Here is a 21,348-nt window from a genome sequence, read left to right on the forward strand (position 1 = left end):
CTGGCTTCCTGAAAGTGTTGCTTTTTGTCTTGTGATTATATGTCATCAGGTTTCAGAGATGTGTACCTAAAAAGGTATAAAAATGAAAATTTTACCTTGACCTAGATTTCAAGGTAAAGGTTGTGATCTAATTTTCATTCCCTTGCCTTCCTGAATATCACGCCTTTTGTTTCGTCTTTCTATCATATCCGGTTCCTGAGATATATGCAAAAGTTGAAATTTGACCTCAACCTAGTTTTCTCAAGGTCAAGGTCATCATCTCATTTTTATCCCCTTTGCCGCCCGAGTAATATGCTTTTAGTTTCATCTTTCTATCTGTAACGGTTTTGAAGATAATTGGTGGATGGACGAACGAAAGGACAAACACACAAATATTGACAATTGCAATACGTCACCACTACGCAGAATATACAAATCTCAATGCTACCACATCATTCAGGGACAAATTAAGAGTAGTAATCACCATTTCAAGTTGTTTATGATATGATATAAAAATTGGAAGATTTTAATGAGATTAATCAAGTCATTAAGAAAGGTCACTTGTTTTCTCCCTATCTATCATTTGTCTGTCTACCTACCTACTTACCTACTTAGCTCTATGTATGTATCTATCTATCTATCTATCTATCTATCTATCTATCTATCTATCTATCTATCTGTTTTTAATACACCAAGAAAGACTAATTTTGTTGAAGGTCATGTGCCCTAATGTCCTTTTAACAGGATTAAATTATGCAAGAAGGGCTGAATTATCTCATAAACTGTTAGGCAGGCAAGCATTTATCAAAAGTTTATTGTTATTTTTTTTAATAAGATGACAAGTTTTCTCTCTTATTACACTACAGTTACATCACTTCTACTTTGCTGAATTCCTTACGCTCACTTTAAAAAAAAAAAAAAAAAATTCCTAGCAATGTGCCTGGTGGTCTTGCGGAAAGAAAAACTGTTTAGTGTAACCCTTAAATGTGAAATTGCACTTCCTTGGGCTCCTAGCTACTCAGAAACCAAGCTTGATGTGGATCGGTAGATTTTTTTCAGATTGTGAATAAAGCAAAAAAAAATAAAGATAAAGCAATATCATTGATATATTCAGAGGATTTTCTTTTTTTTTTAATCCTCTTTATTCTCTATCCTCTATAATTCTGTTTATTCTTTCATTCATTTTGTCTAACCGCTTCATCCGCTTGCGTGGGTCACGGGGAGCTGGAGCCTGTCCCAGCTGGCCTTAGGTGGGAGGAACCGGAACCTGGAACCGCCTTGCTATGCGGTTACGCTCCTACCCACTGCGCCACCGTGCTGCCCCAAATGACATGTGAATTATTTTTTTTCAATCTAATTATATGTTTATTTTATTAGCACAGTCTGGTTTGCCATTTTTGTGCTGTTTTGGAATTAATAAAAAAAAACCTTATTGGATAAATAAACATGAAGAAATACACACACTGTTTTTACTACTATTTTTTAATGAGCAAAACTTATTCATATGAGGACTTCATGTCAGCTGCAATCATTCATTTCCAATTGCCTGTAGTTGGTCAAATATTTTAGCAAGGATGTCATACAAACTTATGCTTTCATGCTGTCTTTTTTTTTGATCCTACTGGTAATAGTAATGGAGAGGTGCCTGTTTTCCTCCTGAGCACTGCGGGGGTGCCCTTAAAGGAGCTGCCTGTCACTCTATGTCTAGCTACATATCTGCATGTTTACAGGCCCCGTGTGTGTGTGTGTGTGTGTGTGTGTGTGTGTGTGTGTGTGTGTGTGTGTGTGTGTGTGTGTGTGTGTGTGTGTGTGTGTGTGTGTGTGTGTGTGTGTGTGTGTGTGTGTGTGTGTGTGTGTGCTCTACGGCCTGTACACATACTCAGTATGGGCATGTGAAATATAGGCAGAGTATAAAAAAAATATTTCCTCAATAGTATTATTAAAGCATATTTCTTGTTGTTACTGTTGTTGTTCTTCTTCTTCTTCTACTATTGATGTTCTGTTTTTACAAGAAACACACAGCGATGAGAACAATGAGGTGGACTGGGTGAAGGAGTGGGAAGGACAGGTGGTCCTGAACCATAACACCACGCTTCTTGGTGGAGTGGGCTTCCTGTTCTCTAGAACTTTTAACCCAACATCTCTGGAAGTCGAGCATGTCGTAAAGGGGAGGTGTCTTTTGGCGAAGGCACATTTTGAACACCGCACCCTGGTTTTTATGAATATTTATGCTCCAACAAACGGTACAGAGAGGAAGAGCTTTTTAGAAAAAATACAAGCTAGACTGGATTGCTGTGGCTCGGAAGACTTTTTACTCTTGGGTGGGAATTTTAACTGGATTGAGGACAGGATGTTAGACCGTAATCATGCATAATCGTAATCATGATACGTTAGGCTCGAGCTGCACTGGTGATATGAAAATTATGTTTTACAAAAGGTACAAATAATAATAATAATAATAATAATAATAATGGATTAGATTCATATAGCGCTTTCTCAAAGACGCTTTATATCAGATCTATTAGATAGATAGATAGATAGATAGATAGATAGATAGATACTTTATTAATCCCGGAGGAAATTGCATATATCCACTGCTCAGGCATTGCATAACAAATAATACTGGATAAACACCAGGAGAAAAGGAAACATTGACATCACAGGACATACCACAAGACATACATTACACTAACAGACAGGCACATGCAGCACTAACAGGACTTATGTACTAAACCTAAACTATAACTAAAATATAAACAGTATAAAATTTAAAAATATTACAGTATTCAAATATAAACAGTATAAAATAAAATCTAAACAGTATAAAATTGAATTAAAATATAAAACAGTATAAAAAATAAATAAATTGTATATATATATATATATATATATATATATATATATATATATATATATATATATATATATATAACAGTATAAAATTAAATTTAAATTAAATTAAATTAAATCCATATTCAACCCCGTGCTGACCTCGCCACCTCCCCCCCGCTCCTCCTGAGAGAGTCATTGTACCCCCTGATGGCACGGGGCATGAAGGAGGACCTCAGCCTCTCTGTGGAGGCGCTGTGTGACAGCAGTCTGCCGCTGAAGGTGCTTCTCTGCTGGGAGAAGGTGGTGTGTAGGGGGTGCCTGGTGTTGTTCATGATGGCCTTAATTTTAGACATGGTCCTGCTCTCCAGAAGCATATCCACAGAGTCCAGGCTCAGCCCGACCACTGAGCCCGCTCTACGGATGAGTCTGTTCAGATGGTCCATATCTCTTTTCCTGGCCCCCCCACCCCAACACACAATGGCGTATGACAGCACACTGGAGACTACGGACTGATAGAACATGAAAAGGAGCTTAGGACAGATGTTGAAGGAGGCCAGCCTCCTTAGGAAGTACATCCTGCTCTGCCCCTTCTTGTACACACAGTTGGAGTTGAGTGACCAGTCCAGTCTGCTGTCTAGCTGCAGTCCCAAGTACTTATAGTTTTCTACCACCTCCACCTCACTGCCTTTGATGATCACCGGCTGTGGAGAGGGAGGTGCCCGCCGGAAATCCAGAACCATCTCCTTTGTCTTGGAGACGTTGAGCTGGAGCTGGTTCTGTTGGCACCACTCCACGAAGTCAGCCACCAATGCCCTGTACCCCCCCTCATCACCCTCCCGGATACAAGCCACTATCGCGGTGTCATCGGAGTACTTCTGTATGTGGCATGTATCCGAGTTGTGCTTGAAGTCTGATGTGTAGAGGGTGAAGAGAATGGGGGATAGAACGGTCCCCTGTGGCGTCCCCGTGCTGCTGGTCACCATAGAAGACAAACAGTCCCCCATACGGACGTACTGGGGTCTGTCCGTTAGGTAGTCCGTAATCCAGCTCACGAGGTAGGGGTCCACAGCCATGGAGGTCAGTTTATCCTGCAGGAGCTGGGGCTGGATGGTGTTGAAGGCACTCGAAAAGTCGAAGAAGAGCACTCTGACGGCACAGCCCCCGGCGTCCAGGTAGGAGAGTGTGCGGTGGAGGAGGTACATGACAGCATCGTCAACCCCAACCTTGGCCTGATAGGCAAACTGGAGAGGGTCCATAGCACCTTGCACCTGTGGACGCATGAGCTCCAGGACCAGTCGCTCTAGGGTCTTCATTACGTGGGAGGTATTAGCGACCGGTCGGTGGTCGTTGAGCTCAGTAGGGCGTCCTTTCTTGGGTACAGGGACAATGCAGGAGGTCTTCCACAGTGACGGGACCCTCCCCAGCCGCAGACTGAGGTTGAACAATTGTTGCAGGGGGTCCCCTAGTTCCGAAGCACAGGCTCGGAGGAGTCTTGGGGAGACCTTATCTGGTCCAGCCGCCTTGTAGGGACGGAGCCTCCTCAGCGTTGTCGTCACCAGGTCTGCAGTGATGATGGTCTCGGTCGTGGTGGGAGCAGGAGGTTGTGGCGAGGTTGGAAGTCCAGTGGTTGAGGTGGGGCCGTTGAGCTTCGCAGTTCTTGGAGTGGGCTCGGGGGAAGTGGCAGGGGTGGAAGGAGAGGAAGCACAGGAGGAGGGAGCATCAGTGGAGCGGTCTGTAGGGCCAGGAGAGGCCTGTAGGCCAGGAGAGGTCTGTAGGCCAGGAGAGGCCTGGGACGAGGAGCCGGGAGTGGTGGGGGAGCTGAACCGATTGAAAAAGCTGTTAAGTTCATTCGCTCGTTCAATATTCCCCTCCACAGTGCTGCGCCCTTTCCCGTGTCCGGTGATGGTTCTCATCCCATTCCAGACCTCCCGCACTTGGTTGCGCTCCAGCTGCTTCTCCAGCTTCCTCCTGTACGCCTCCTTGGCCTCCCTCAGGCAGAGTCTCACTTCCTTCTGGGCCTTCCTCATCTCCTCCTCGTTCTTGCTCCTGAACGCCCACTTCTTCCTGTTCAGGACAGCCTTGACTTCCTTGGTTACCCATGGTTTGTTGTTGGGGTAACACCTGATTGTCCTGACAGGGGCCACGGTGTCCACACAGAAGTTCATGTAGTCTGTAAAACACTGAGCTGCCCCCTCAATGTCTTCCCCATGTGAGCCCACAATAACATCCCAGTCGGTGGTCTGGAAGCAATTCCTCAGCATCTCCTCTGCTTCCGGGGACCACCTCCTGACCTGTCGTGTTGTTGCTGGCAGCCGTTTCACCAGTGGGATGTAGGTGGGCTGTAGGTACACTAGGTTATGGTCTGATTTACCTAGTGGAGGGAGGGGGGTGGCGGTGTATGCCTCCTTAGCATTAGTGTAGAACAGATCGATGGTTCTGTTCTTCCGTGTGGGACAGTCTACACACTGGTCCATTGTGGGGAGAGATGAGTCCAGAGTGACGTGGTTAAAGTCACCGGTGATGATGACGAGCGCCTCCGGGTGCCGGGTCCGAAGAGCAGAGGTGGTCCCACAGATGGTCTCTCGTGCCGTCTCAGGGTCCGCCCGTGGAGGGATGTAGACGGCGAGGACAATGACGTGTGAGAATTCACGCGCCAGGTAGTAGGGTCTGATGCTAACAGCTGTTAGCTCCAGATCGCGGTTACACAGTGTTGATTTCACCGTCACATGTCCCGGATGGCACCATCTATCGTTGGTATAGATGATTAATCCACCTCCTTTCTTCTTTCCGGCGGTGTTCGTGTCCCGGTCCGCTCGTACGGAGGAGAAGCCGGTTAGTCGGACGTTAGCGTCCAGCACGTCGGCAGTTAGCCACGTCTCTGAGAACACCAACAAGCTGGTCTCCCGGTAGCGCTGTTCAGTCCTGCACAGCGCCGTCAGTTCGTCCAACTTGTTGGGTAGAGAGTTCACGTTCCCCATGATGACGGAGGGGACGGAGGGCTTGACTCTCCTCCGGTTAGCGGCTCTAGCCGTTAGTCTAGTCCTTTCAACTCGACCCGCTCGGCATCCGCGATATCTCCGTCGGAGCTCAGCGGGGATGAGATCGCGTGTTGCGGGGTCTCCTTTGACCCTCATGGACATCAACTCCTCCCTGGAGTACACTAGCATATCACTATACATTATATAAATTTACGCTAGAAAAATACACGCAGAAACATAGAAAAAAAACGCAAAATTATGCAAACAAACTCGCTCTGAGCAGAGGAAACTGCAGCCTGCTCGCGCATGCGCAGAAGAATTATTATTATAATTATTCATTCACTCCTCATTCATACTTGGCGATGGTAAGCTACATGTGTAGCCACATCGTCTACAGCGCAGATTGGCAACGCAGAATCACTGCATTTTTGTTGATAGTCCCGTCTTTGTTCTTTTTAGAAATAAACTTTTCCTCCAAAGGTCCGAGTGGGCTTGCCTTGCTCTCCTGTGTCGCGTCCATCTCTGTTGTCAGTCACCATGCTTTTGACTAATGGCACAGGTACGAAGTGACGTGCCACTGCAGCCAACGGGTCCCTTAATGGGCCAACTTTAAAATGCTTGCGCATTGACTTGCCACTGGGGATTAATTGCGTTAATTTTTATAGCGCATTAATTTGCGGTGTAATTAATTAATCGCTAACGTTAAAGTGACAGCCCTAGTTTTTAATGAACTCACAGAACATGAAGTGCAATAATGAATACAACACATGCAATAGAAAATTATGAACTACAAAGCATCCATACTCGGCACAGCTTTATAATTTTTTTTTAATTTTACGATCAAATTTTTTTTTAAAATTATTTATTTATTTTTACCACCTAATTTTCTTGCTATTTTGTTTTTCAGTTAACAATGTTAAACAATGTTGATCCACACTAGAACTGACAAGGCAGTCATTGTGACTGCTTTCAAAATTTGCAATGTCATAACTTGGTTTAAAAAAAAAATGTACCAATAGGAACCTGACTTCTAAATGTCTGTATATTTTATTCTGACATTGTTGATCATTAAAATTTCAGAACACAAAAGAGATCTGAGCGTTACAAACTACAACTACCATAAGCAGTCATTTTGACTGCTCGGACATTATTTTTATATAATTTGGATTATCATTAAAATACACAAGAATGAAGCGGTGGAATAGGTAAAAACACATCAGGACACTAAATTAAAACCATCCCCACCTATATATTTGACTAACCTCACTTGAGAACCACACAGTGTCACGTTTTAACTCCACCCACTACCTGTCAATCAAGCGCCCAACAAATCATGGCGCTCAATCAATCACGGCGCATCTGCCAGAATGAATCACGTGAACAATATAGCCTAAGGCATCAGGCTTTTTGTTGCGGTTACCCCTTTCGTCCACATGACCAGGCAGATATGAAAACGCTGGCCAAAGTGATTTTTTTTTAAATCGCCAGGTATGCATTGTCGTGTGGACGCTGTAACCGAAACTTTTTCTATCCGGGGGGCCTCTCCCTGCAATGAAAACCACTGTGACGTTAGTGTGTGTGTGACCCGTATCTACATGTATACACAGAATGGACGGAGTTGAAACTGGCTATTTTCTGACGTATAACAGCACCAAGTCGAAGACGCGTTGATAAACATGCTTGACAGTTGGATATTTGTTCGTCTGTTTCTTTCTTTATGAGTAATAAAGTTTATACAGTGCGCCCTCGCGCGATCGTGCATCAATGATTGCGGGTTTTTGGTCAGCAGTCACATGATACCGTACGCGCATTCTATTGGCTGACGGCATCCAGAAGTACAATTGTTCCGTCAGTTCGGACTATTGCGTGATACTTAAGTGCTTTAAACCGTCTATCAAAGTGTTGGAAAAGATAATACAGATAGAAGGTGGTTTAACATCAGTATGGGAAGGGTTCATAAATGTTTAAATAAATAAGTAAATATAAGATAAATAGATCACAGTCTCCCTTAGAGATAAGGTGAGAAACACTGCTGTTCGCGAGGGGCTCAGAGTAGAGCCGCTGCTCCTTCGCGTGGAAAGGAGTCAGTTGAGGTGGTTTGGGCATCTGGTGCGGATGCCTCCGGGACGCCTCCCTAGGGAGGTGTTTCTGGCACGTCCAGCTGGGAAGAGACCTCAGGGCAGACCCAGGACCAGGTGGAGGGATTATATCTCAACACTGGGAACGCCTTGGGATCCCTCAGTCAGAGCTGGTGGATGTGGCTGGGGAAAGGGAAGTTTGGGGCTCCCTGTTGAAGCTGCTGCCCCCGCGACCCGATTCCGGATAAGCGGTGGAAGATGGATGGATGGATGGATCACAATCTCAAATTCCTCAATTGTGTGTGGCTCCTGGAACGCATTGACCGCAAAGACAGAGGATGCACTGTATATTTATTTATTCATTCATTCACGTTCCTCTCCAAAGACCCTGATGCCAGTTCTGGGTCGAACCGGGATGCGCTGCCTGCTGGTGGGAGAAGTCTGTGATGGGTGTGCATGGTTTATAATACCAATACATTTGTTTTCATATGTTTGCAGTCTGATATTATTGTTTTATTATGGAATTTCCATGGGTTCTCGCTAGTAATGATTGTTTTTTTTATTTAATTGACAAAACATATCTTCTTTGCACTTACACATCCAAATTCAAACTTTGAAGTAAAAACACGCGTATCCTGCTTCAAAATACATTGGTGTCATAATCAGACCTTAACAATGAAAATTATTAACTATTGTGAACGATCCAAAATGCTGTGATGGCTGCGTGCCAGCTGGAGACACTGATGTTATAATGCCCTGATGGTTTGCTTATGGCTCTTATGGCTTTGGGTTTCATGTGTCCTGAGCAAAGTTCCTTTGTGAGTCACATTAGGAGCTTTCTCTGTGACACCATCTTATTGCTGCACTTCTTGAACAGGATCGAAGCATTTTTGGCAGCCAGGTTGACAATATTATGAAACACCACCAATGGCCATCATCATATTTGAGCTTACACTGAATATTTCCTCCCTATTTGATCAAGCACATCTACTCCAACCTTGGTTCTGTTGTGGTACTGTATGTAACAGTCTCCAGTTTAGTCTTGTGGCCACTTGTGATGTTGACAGCTGTGTGGATTGTGATTAGAATGGACAAATTTTTCATTGGTTACAATTGATAGACATTTCAGCACGTCTTTAGTGTGCAGGGCCCTTTGCTCCTCTACAGATGGAGGAAGCTCTTGTCTATTCTTATTTACTGGATCAACCAGGCTGGTTTTCTGGGCCTTTAGTGCCTTCAAAAGTTCAAGAGAGGTCAATAAGTTATCAGTGGTGATATTTCCCCCCTCAACAAGTTACCTGTGTTGAATGGGGTTAATGTCAGTGTTTGTGAGCCACAAGCAAAACAACTTGTAACAGCAGTGTCTCCAGCTGGCTGGTAGCCATATTCATTATGGTTAATAATTTGTATTATTAATAATAATAATAATAATAATAATCCACCTTTAATAGTCCACACAATGGGGAAATTATGTTTTCCTCTCCAGTTTTTTGTACATGCATATATATATATGTGTTAGTCAGCACACACACACAAACATTGTATACAGGCCCCTGAACACAACACACACTAGGGGCCTGTAGGCATGCAGTTAATAACGAGTACAGGGAGGTGGAGGGACGGGTCGCAGCTTCGGGGGTGCGCCCCAATGAGCAGCTTGTGGGGGGGACTGCGCCTTGCTCAAGGGCGCCTCGGCAGTGGCTGGGAGGTGAGCTGACACCTCCAACTGTCAGCTCACACTCCGAAGATGTCTGGCTGGAGCGGGAATCGAACCGCCGATGGCTGGGCGCTGTCTGGTTCCAAGACGTCTGCTCTACCGCTGAGCTACTGCCGCCCCAGGTCTCGATGACACCACTCTATTTTGTAACAGTATACGATTGTTTTAATTTCACAGAGATACTGTTTTCTTTTATTTCACAGTTCAAGTTTGGATGTGTAATTGTAGAGAAGTTATCTTATGTCAATTAAATAACCAAAAAACTCAATCATTATAGATTTGATTTAGTGTTCTGATGTGTTTTTTATCTGTTTCGCCAAATTCATTATTAGAAATTTTCAATGATAATCCAAATAATACACAAATTATGTCCGAGCAGTCAAAATCACTGCCTATGGGAATTTTAGTAGTTGCAGAATTCTGGGAGGCCGAGTTTCTGTAGAGAGGGGCGGGTGCTGTGTGTAACTGGCCAATCACAGAACGTGAAGACAGTCAGTTATGACCATTTTACGAGCACAGTTTTTGATGAGTTTTACCTGTATCCTGCTCGTACCCGTCAAAAATGTGTTATACATACTGGAGGCTCATCTGAAACGAATACCTGGGTCAACCCTACAATTAGGATTTCCCTCCCGAAAGTTTATGTCAGTTGTGCATGTGAGTGATATAAAAGCGCGAATGTATATACACATAAATAAATTTTTTAAAAAACACAAACGAAAAATTTGATATGAATGCAAGAGCTCCATGAACCCGAGCAAAGAGCCACATGTGGCTCACAAGCCGCAAGACGGCCGGCCCTGTCCAAAGACATCACAGAGGAATATTAACCTGACAGCCCATTATGTCTTCATTGTACAAGAAAAATAAAACCATTGTCTGAATGTGGCCTTTGACTGTAAGTCTCTTTAGCTTCTGAATATGGAATTTCAGATTATTTTTATGTGTTGTGGCACATGTAGTACTGGCCCTGTATATTAAAACATTATAGAGTTGATGTACTGCATATTCAAAACATTTTTTTTCATCTGCATTTAAAAAAAATACAAAAAACAGATAATAGAATACAACAATTTAGCTGACTTAAATGAACCTAAAGGTGTGTATTTGTTAAGTTTTTTTGCACTTCGAATTTTAAAAAATGTAAAACTAGGAAAACATGTTTACAGGAGGCAAATTTTAAAAAAAATTACATAAAAGTTCTTTAATGACCACTGAGCGCTCTCTCTGTCTCTCTCTCTTTCTCTGATGTAAACATGGTTAGGTGACGTATTGTAGGTGGGAAGCACCTGTCTAACATGCTTTTAAGCCAGTGAAAACACAAGTGAAGTGTAGTCAGATGTACTGATGAGAGATGAAAATTCTAATTGTCATTATTGGGCTGATCATGTGTCTGGGTTTGTGTAAGGTGAACTCAGTTCTTAAGAACCAAAGGGCTAGGCTAACACAGAACAGAACTTTCAATACAGGAAGCATTGAGGCCTCATCTGTGAAATGTAAGCTCCAAGCTAGACCTCGTCAACCTGCATTCTCTATGGATGGAGACTACATCATTGGAGGTGTTTTCTCCTTACACTACCACATGCACATAGTGAATCAGCATGACTACACCAGCATGCCTGACCCATTAACATGCACAGGAAGGTTAGTAAAAGAATAATAGAATTGTATTGATGTGTAAGATGTATTGCTCATTGTGATTTAAAAAAAAAATGTTTTAGGATGAATTGAAAACTCTAAAAGACAATGTGTATATTCAGAATATTTAATTTTGTTGAAATTTAATTTGTGATTCAAAATTCCTGTGTATTTTGGAGTGATTGATCTAAAATTGTTTAAAATTGTATGAATTTTGTAGTGATGTTTATATATATATATATGTATATATATATATATATATATATATATATATATATATATATATATATATATATATATATATATATATATATATATATATATATATATATATATATATATATTCACAGTGCACTGGTGTCGCGCCCAGAGTTTCCCCCATTTCACGCCCTCAGCTGGGATAGGCTCATGACCCCCACGACCCACCACAGCGGTTGGAAGTGGTTGACAATGAATGAATGAATATTACATATAATGTATATAATATATAATTATTTTCAGATGAAGGTTAAGTCAGCCATCAGTTATTTTATATAACAGAATAGCAGAACTTGTTTCTTGTGGGGGTTTTTTTGTTTTGTTTGTTTTTTGTATTTTTGTTTCTTATGTTTCTGTTTTTGTTGTTAAAATTGCTTGAGGATTTGTTCCGTTCACAGCTGATTGTCTGTGTGCAGACTTGAATCGATGGAATTGCGATTTATGAGAGTAATGATCTTTGCCATCAAGGAAATTAACAACAGTACAGAGCTGCTGCCAGGTATTAAACTTGGTTACGAAATCCATGATTCTTGCACCTCAGCCCCTGTGGCAGTTCATGTGGCATTCCAGCTTTCAAATGGCCTGGATCCAGAGTTTAACACTGGTGACAACTGCTCACAGTCAGGTATGGTGATGGGCATTGTTGGTGAATCTGGGTCTTCTCCGTCCATCAGCGTGTCGAGAGTCATCGGGCCCTTTAATATTCCTCAAGTAAATATTCAATTTTTGGCAAACTTTATAGGTTCCTTAGGTGAGGGATGATATTCCATGTCTTTCTTGTTAAAGAGTCACATTTATGTTTTCATTTAGGTGAGCCATTTTGCCACTTGTGCATGTCTGTCCAATAAGCAGCAGTACCCAAATTTCTTCAGAACTGTACCAAGTGATAATTTCCAGGCTGATGCACTGGCCAAGCTTGTGAAGCATTTTGGCTGGACTTGGATAGGTGCTGTCCGAGCTGATACTGACTATGGGAATAATGGAATGGCGGCATTCCTGACCACAGCACAGAAAGAAGGGATCTGTGTGGAATATTCTGAATCTGTACTTCAGACCTTCTCACGGAGCAAGATCCAACGAGTAGCTGATATTATCCGCAGGTCCCTGCATCACTGATTTATTGTTTATTCAGCATATGACCGACCTTAAATCCATATATGTTAAGACAAAAGCATATGGAAGCTGAAATTGTCATCTCATTGTAAAACTGTAAATTTATGGTCTATGGTTTTAATTTAAGTTTATAAATTTATCTTCATTCCTTCATCATTTTAAAATTAAGATTGATGAGACCAAAAATGTTCATGAAAAAGTAAAATGTCCCAATACAAAAATATATTTTAATATTTTTATTAGTATAATACAATGCACTATGATGTCTCCCACAGGTCGACAGCTAAGGTTGTTGTGGTGTTTGCAGCTTCTGGAGATGTGAGAGTACTGTTTGAGGAGCTGTTGCATGAGCCTTCTCCACCTCGCCAGTGGATAGGAAGTGAGGCCTGGTTAACCAATGTAGACTTGCTGAGGTTCAATTTTGGTGTTGGAGCCATTGGATTTGTCATTGAGCAAGCTGACTCTCCTGGACTCAAAGAATTCTTACTGGATCTCTCGCCATCAAATGTTGCTTCCTCTGCAATACTTACTGAGTTCTGGGAGGATGCATTTAACTGCAGGCTGGGAAAAAGTGAGTCAATTGTGGTGATCAATAAATAAATTATCATGTCTAAGGTAGTAAATGTATCATTCTGACTGTTATTTGCCTGTTATGAAAACCATTCATCTGATCTACTTCAGGTCTGGGGGCTCAGTGAAGTAATTTACACAGCTAATTTTTCACATTTGGTTTAATTTGGTAAGATAACATGCCCATTATTACAACAGTAAACAGTAAATATAATAATAGCCATAATTTAAGCAAGTCATGTCAAACATGTGCAGAAAAAATGAAAAATCTCATTGTCAAGCACCAATAAATGCATTGTTATTTCCATGTTGGTGGCTTTACCATTGTCCACATATTTCAATGCCGTAGCATGTCATACAGTATGTTTCTTGTACATTAGTGGCGCATAAATGAGCCATTACATTCGGTCTTTGATAAAGCAAGTTAGCGTACAATAAAAATAAAACAAAATTGTGAATATTAACTGAAACTACAGCTTTTCAGCTGAAAACATGTTCTTGTCTCCTGTTTTAGGTCCGGCCCCTGGTGAGATTATGTGTGATGGAACTCAAGACATGAAAAAACTCCAGAACCCATACACTGACTTTTCCAATCTTCGAATCACTAACATGGTGTATAAGGCAGTTTATGCCATAGCACATGCCCTTCATAAGACTTTGTGCCAGAGTATAAAGTCTGTCACTCATTGTGACAAATACAAAAGGATAGAGGCCAAGCAAGTCAGTGTAAAAAACTAACAAGATCCAAGATTTTCTTTCACAATGATACCATTTAATTCCATGAAATAATAATTTCAATATTTATTTCATATTTTCCTTTCTCTCCCTCATTGTTAATTTACTTAATCATCATAGGTCCTATCAGAACTGAAGCAAGTAAATTTTACACAAAGTGGTTATGATGTGTCATTTGATGAGAACGGGGATCCTGTGCCTAGGTATGAGCTGATGAACTGGCAAAGAAGTGACAGTGGCAGTCTTGAGATGGTGACAGTGGGTTACTATGATGGGTCATTGCCGGTGGGCCAGGAGGTTCACATAAACAAAAACCTCATATTCATGGATGGTCTCAAAGAAGTAAGAAAAAATTAATTATTAAATATATTTTAATTTAAAATGTTTTGCTTTCCACGGGTATAAAGTACACCTTTATACTGCCCTGTGATTTTAGCCTTTACATTCTGCTTGACACCATGCCTCCCCATCTTATCTCATCACTATTTTGTCACCAACAAGTTTGCTGACAGATGCTCCAATCATGGATCTCTCGTTTTTGGAAGACTCTGCACCACTTCATCCATCTTATTAAAGAACTCTCTTTTCTTTACCATCTCACACAAACCTGGGATGCATATGCACTGGCCAATATTCACTACACCATTTACCTCCAGCTTTATAATCATCTGTGTATTTGACACTCTCGTCACCTCTGAAACACTCCTGAAAAGTAATTTTTTCAGTACAATCCCATCCCATTATCTTTGTCTCTTCAATGGTGGAACTTGTAACCTGACCAAAGCCTTAGCCTTAATTCTCTCCCACCTGATCTCCTGTACACAAAATGCACTTAATTCTCTCCATTGTGTCAGCCAGCAATTGCTCTTTTCCTTCCATTGTGCCAACGTTCAGTGTTATTACTGAACATTCGTTTTCTTCCTCATTTCTTCCTGACTCACTTTACTCCTCTCTTGCTGAGACCTAACTATATTCTGTTATGATAAATTCAGTAGGCTGTTCCAACGCATAACATAAATAATAATTAAATAATTTAAATATAAATACACTGTTTATGTTGAATAATAATTCAAAACCTAGTCAGTTTAAAAACCTAGTTAGTTACTTCAAAAACTAGGTAGTTTAAAACCTAGTTAGTTGAAAACCCAGTGAGTTAAGTCAAAACTTAGTTTGTTCCAAACATAATTAGTTTAGAGCCTATTTTGTTTAAACCCTAGGGGTCTAGTTAGCAAGTATTATTATTATTATTATTATTATTATTATTATTATTATTAATATTAATAATAATAATAATAATAATAATAATAAACAAATACTGTAAACATAAGCAGTGTAAACATGAACAACAAACATAAATAAGAATTAAATTATAACAACATAATTAACATAAATAACATAAATACACTGTATTTGTTAAACAATATTTCAAAACCTAGTGAATTAGTTCAAAATCTAGCTAAATTAGAGTCTAGTTTGTTCAAAACCAAGGGTTGGTTAGTTAGTTTAAAACTGGTTAATTAAAATCTTGTTAGTTTAAAAATGGAGTTAGTTTTAAACCTTCTTAGTTCAAAACCTAGTTAATAATAATTTAATGATGAATTAATTTAACATCAACAGTATCAACATCTTCTTTTCCTTTCGGCTTTCCCCTTTAGGGGTCGCCACAGTGAATCAATTTCCTCCATCTAACCCTGTCTTCTGCATCCTATTCTTTCAAACCAACTACCTTCGTGTCCTCTTTCACTACATCCATAAACCTCCTCTTTGGTCTTCCTCTAGGCCTCCTGCCTGGCAGTTCAAAACTCAGCATCCTCCTACCAATATATTCACTATCTCTCCCCTGGACATGTCCAAACCATCTCAGTCTGGCCTCTCTGACTTTATCTCCAAAACCTCTAACATGTGCTGTCCCTCTGATGTACTCATTCCTGATCCTATCCTTCCTGGTCACTCTCAAAGAGAACCTCAGCATCTTCATCTCTGCTACCTCCAGCTCTGCCTCCTGTCTTTTCCTCAGTGACTCTGTCTCCAGACCAAACAACATCGCTGGTCTCACCACAGTTTTGTACACATTTCCTTTCATTTTAGCTGAATCTCTTCTATCACACATCACACCTGACACTTTTCTCCACCCATTCCATCCTGCTTGTACACGCTTCTTCAGCTCTTTTCCACATTCTCCATTACTCTGGACTGTTAGCCCTAAGTACTTAAAATCCTCCACCTTCTTGATCTCTTCTCCCTCTAACCTCACTATTCCACTTGTGTCCCTCTCATTCACACACATGTACTCTGTCTTACTGCAGCTAACCTTCATTCCTCTCCTTTCCAGGGCAGACCGCCACCTCTCTAGCTTCTCCTCCACCTGTTCCCTGCTCTCACTACAGATCACAATGTCATCTGCAAACATCATAGTCCATGGAGATTCCTGTCTAACCTAATCTGTCAGCCTGTCCAACACCATAGCGAACAAGAAGGGGCTCAGAGCTGATCCCTGATGCAGTCCCACCTCCACCTTGAACTCCTCTGTCACACTTACAGCACACCTCACCACTGTCTTACAGTCCTCATACATGTCCTCTAACATACTTCTCTGCCACTCCAGATCTTCTCATACAATACCAAAGTTCCTCTCTGTGCACCCTGTCATAAGCTTTCTCCAGATCTACAGAACCACAATGCAGCTCCGTCTGGCCTTCTCTGTATTTCTTTATCAACATACTCTTTTTTTTGGCATGGAAACATACTGCTGCACACATATGCTCACTTCTACCCTGAGTCTAGCTTCAACTACTTCTTCCCATAGCTTCATTGTATGGCTCATCAGCTTTATTCCTCTGTAGTTGCCACAACTCTGCACGTCTCCCTTGTTCTTAAAAATGGGCACCAGCACACTTCTCCTCCATTCCTCAGGCATCTTCTCACTATCTAAGATCCTGTTGAACAAAACAGTCAGAAACTCTACTGCCACCTCTCCTAGGCACTTCCAAACCTCTACAGGAAGTCCATCAGGGCTGACTGCCTTTCCACTCTTCATCCTTTTCAATGCCCTCCTCACTTCATCCTGACTAATCTTTGTTACGTCCTGGTCCACAGCAGTCACATCTTCTAATCTTTGTTCTCTCTCATTTTCCATTTTCATCAACTCTTGAAAGTACTCTTTCCATCGTCCCATCACACTACTGGCACCTGTCAATAGACTTCCATCCCTATCCTTAATCACCCTAACCTGCTGCACGTCCTTCACGTCTCTGTCTCTCTGTCTTACCAACCTGTATAGATCAGTCTCTCCCTCCTTACTGTCCAACCTAGCATACAAGTCATCATAAGCTCCTTTTTTGGCCTTTGCTACCTCTACCTTCACCTTACGCTGCATCTCCCTGTACTCCTGTCTACTCTCCTCAGTCCTCTCAGTGTCCCACTTCTTCTTAGCTAACCTCTTCCTCTGTATACACTCCTGTACCTCCTCATTCAAACAAGTCTCCTTATCTACTTTCCTTCCAGATGACACATCAAGTACTCTCTTACCTGTCTCCCTGATCACATTAGCTGTAGTTGTCCAGTCATCTGGGAGCACCTCCTGACCCCAGAGCCTCAACTCCTTCCTAAAAGTCATGCAACACGCTTCCTTTTTTAGCTTCCACCATTTCGTCTTCTGCTCTGCCTTTGCCCTCTTCATCTTCCTCACCACCAGAGTCATCCTGCACATCAACATCCTATGCTGTTTTGTCACACTCTCGCCTACCACTACTTTGCAGTCACTGATCTCCTTCAGGTTACACCGTTTACACAAGATGTAGTCTACCTGTGTGCTCCTACCACCACTCTAATAGGTCACCCTATGTTCCTGCCTCTTCTGGAAGAAAGTACTTTCTATAATCATTTCCATCCTTTTTGCAAAGTCAACTACCATCTGTCCTTCTGTGTTCCTCTCCTGGATACCAAACCTGCCCATCACCTCCTCATCACCTTTGTTTCCTGCACCAACATGTCCATTGAAGTCTGCACCAATGACAACTCTCTCACTTCTAGGTATGCTCTAGATCACTTCATCAAAGTCCAGCCAGAATTTCTCCTTCTCCTCCAGCCCACATCCTACCTGTGGAGCATACCCACTAACAACAATGAACATCATACCTTCGATTTCTAGCTTCAGACTCATCACTCTATCTAATACTCTTTTTACTTCTAGGACATTCCTAACAAACTCCTCCTTCAAGATAACTCCTACTCCATTTCTTTTCCTATCTACACCATGATAGAACAACTTGAACCCTGCTCCAAAGCTCCTAGCCTTGCTAACTTTCCGCCTGGTTTCCTGGACACACAGTATGTCTACCTTCCTTATCTGCATCATGTCAACCAACTCTCTACCTTTTCCTGTCTTAGTTCCAACATTCAACGTCCCTACTCTCAGTCCTATGCTCCTGGTATTCCTCTTCTCTCTCTTCCTACGAACACACTTTCCTCCTCTCCTTCTTCAACCAACAGTCCAATTTCCACCGGCAACCTGTAGGTCAACAGCACCGATGGCGGTCGTTGTTAACCCAGGCTACATTATAAACAGTATTAACATAAACAATGTAAATATAATAATATAAAATTAGAACATAACAGAAAAACACTACATGTTAAATAATAATTCAAAAACCTAGTGAGAGTTGTTCAGAAACTAGTTTAAAACGTAGCTATTTAGTTAAAAAATAATTAGTTTAAAGCCTAGTTAGTTCAAAACCTATAAACTAGTTTATAAACTAGTTTATTAACAATGTAGTGTGCTACTTAGTTCAAAAACTAGTTAGTTTAAAACCCAGTTAGTTCAACAACTTGTTACTTTATAAACCCAGATAGTTCAAAATCTAGTTACTTCAGAACCTAATTAGCTGGAAAAACTAGTTATTTCAAAAATGATTCAGTTAATTTAAAACATAGTTTAAAACGTAGTTAGTTGAAAAACTAGTTAGTTCTAAACCTAGATAGTTTAAAACCTAGTTAGTTTAAAGCCTAATTAGCCAGTTAATGTGTTCAAAACGTAGTTAATTTAAAACCTAGATAGTTCAAAACTTGGTTGGTTTAAAACCTAGTTATGTTGTTCAAAAAACCTATTTAATACTGTAATAAATATTTCTCATAAACATACACAGTATAAATTTAAACAGGTATGTGGTTACAAGAAAACACAAACTACAGAGAGATTCAACTGGAGTTTAGAGAGATTCATTAGGAGTTTAGGAGGTTGACAAATTTTGGGAACAGCTTTCCTCCTCTGTGTTGTACAGGCGTGGCAATGGAGACGGAGTTGTGATGGGAGCCACTCAAACGAGGAGTGTAGAGCGTGTAAGGAGTCTTGTTGGATTGTATTTGCTAGCCAAAGTGTTAGTTTCTCATATATGGACGACAGGGATGTGGTTGTAATTCCAATGATCTCAGGTGGCAATACAGAGAGAATTCGTACTTAAAAAATGTAGATACTGTTATCTCTAACTAACCCTGCAGTGAAAAGGAAGAAGTGGAAAATTGGAAGTTTAGATTTGGTGTACAAAGTGAGCCAAATATTTCAGGATGCCTTTTTTTGGACAGCCTGAAGAAACAAAATGTTACAGGAATTAATTTTCAATAGCTTGGTGGTGTGGATGGATGTGAAAGAAAGATTTGAACATCTGTGAAACACACATGAATTTGTCTGGGTTCACCTGTTTCCATATATCAGTTGCCTAAGTCGGTGTGCAGTGAAAACTGCCCTCCAGGAACCCGTAAGGTGTTACAGAAAGGAAAGCCCATCTGCTGTTATGATTGTGTACCATGTGCAGAAGGAGAAATTAGTAATATTACAGGTAAGTCATTTTCTACTGAATATCTACAACATCAAATTCAGTATATGAACATCTAAAAATATTTGTAATATTTGCTTTTTCAGATTCTCCTGATTGTCTTCTTTGCCTCAAGGAGTTCTGGCCTAATGCGAGGAGAGACACTTGTTTGCCCAAGCCTGTAGAGTTTCTTTCATATAATGAGGAGCTAGGAATCATCCTGGCAACATTCTCATCTGGTGGTGCCTTACTTACCATCATGACTGCAGTTGTGTTCTTTCGTCACAGAGCATCTCCCATTGTCAGGGCCAACAACTCAGAGCTGAGCTTCTTGCTGCTCTTCTCCCTGACTCTGTGTTTCCTGAGCTCATTAACTTTCATTGGAGCACCCTCTGACTGGTCCTGCATGCTGCGCCACACAGCCTTTGGAGTCACTTTTGTCCTCTGCATGTCCTGTGTTTTAGGGAAAACAATTGTAGTGTTAATGGCCTTCAAGGCCACCCTCCCAGGCAGTAATGTCATGAAATGGTTTGGTCCTCCGCAGCAAAGAATAACTGTAGTGTCTTTTACATTTATTCAGGTGCTAATATGTACCCTTTGGTTGGTTATTAGTCCCCCAACTCCAATAAAAAACTTAAACGTATATAAAAAGAAAATCGTTTTGGAGTGTGCTTTAGGCTCAGCCATTGGGTTCTGGGCTGTACTTGGGTACATCGGCCTACTTGCTTTCTTTTGCTTAGTGCTTGCTGTTCGAGCAAGAAAACTGCCCGATAGTTTTAATGAAGCCAAGCTCATCACCTTCAGCATGTTGATATTCTGTGCAGTCTGGATCACCTTTATCCCAGCATATGTCAGCTCCCCTGGGAAATTTACGGTTGCTGTAGAGATATTTGCCATTCTAGCCTCCAGTTTTGGACTAATATTCTGTGTATTTGCTCCAAAGTGTTTCATCATATTGATTAAGCCAGAGAAAAACACCAAAAAACATTTAATGAACAAAAATGTATCCAAAGAAATCTGAGTTTTGTAAGCAATAATGTTGTATATATACTATATTGTCCTAAGGTATGATAGAATGAGGGTTATACAATGATATGAACAGTCAATATCATCTAATTGGATTTTTACATAAATCACATTTTGACTATTCATTATGTATATGCTTATCCAAACACTCATGTTAAAATATGTTTTGTGTTAATGTTGTATGTTTTTTCTGTCTGTGTTTTTCAAATGCTTTTGGAAATATATCTAGACCGGGTGTCGGCAACCCGCGGCTCTGGAGCTGCATGCAGCTCTTTAGTGACTCCCTTGTGGCTCCCTGGAAATTAATTACAAAATAAAAAAATTATACTTAAAATAAAATAATATAAAGATATTCTAGCTGAAAATATTTGCAAACAAAACTTATTGTTGCAAATTTCCTGCGTTATGTTTAAAAATTTAGTCAGGCACCTTTTAAGACAGCTCAGATGTGCCATGGGGTCCTAGACAATGTTTTCTTGTATGTGCCGCAAGTTAGCGATAGAGCTAACTATCGCTAACTTGCCTCCATTGTTCACTAGCGATATAGGCTGTTTTCCTGTCCAAAACTGAGTCGTTCACAAAGTTATTTTCTGTATTGCTGTGTATTGCTGCAA

General features: G+C 41.1%; 1 protein-coding gene across 1 annotated transcript; it reads left to right on the top strand.

The window, feature by feature from the left end:
• Positions 1-11,076: 11,076 nt before the first annotated feature.
• Positions 11,077-20,729, top strand: LOC137596653 (extracellular calcium-sensing receptor-like). The gene is made up of 8 exons (XM_068317346.1): positions 11,077-11,228; positions 11,897-12,191; positions 12,291-12,580; positions 12,869-13,164; positions 13,678-13,883; positions 14,019-14,240; positions 19,609-19,732; positions 19,816-20,729. Exons 1-8 carry the CDS (start codon positions 11,119-11,121, stop codon positions 20,727-20,729), a joined length of 2,457 nt encoding a protein of 818 aa, XP_068173447.1. The 5' UTR covers positions 11,077-11,118.
• The last annotated feature ends 619 nt before the right edge of the window (positions 20,730-21,348 follow it).

This window comes from Antennarius striatus, chromosome 6 (assembly GCF_040054535.1).
Source record: "Antennarius striatus isolate MH-2024 chromosome 6, ASM4005453v1, whole genome shotgun sequence".
NCBI classification, from domain to species: Eukaryota; Metazoa; Chordata; class Actinopteri; order Lophiiformes; family Antennariidae; genus Antennarius; species Antennarius striatus.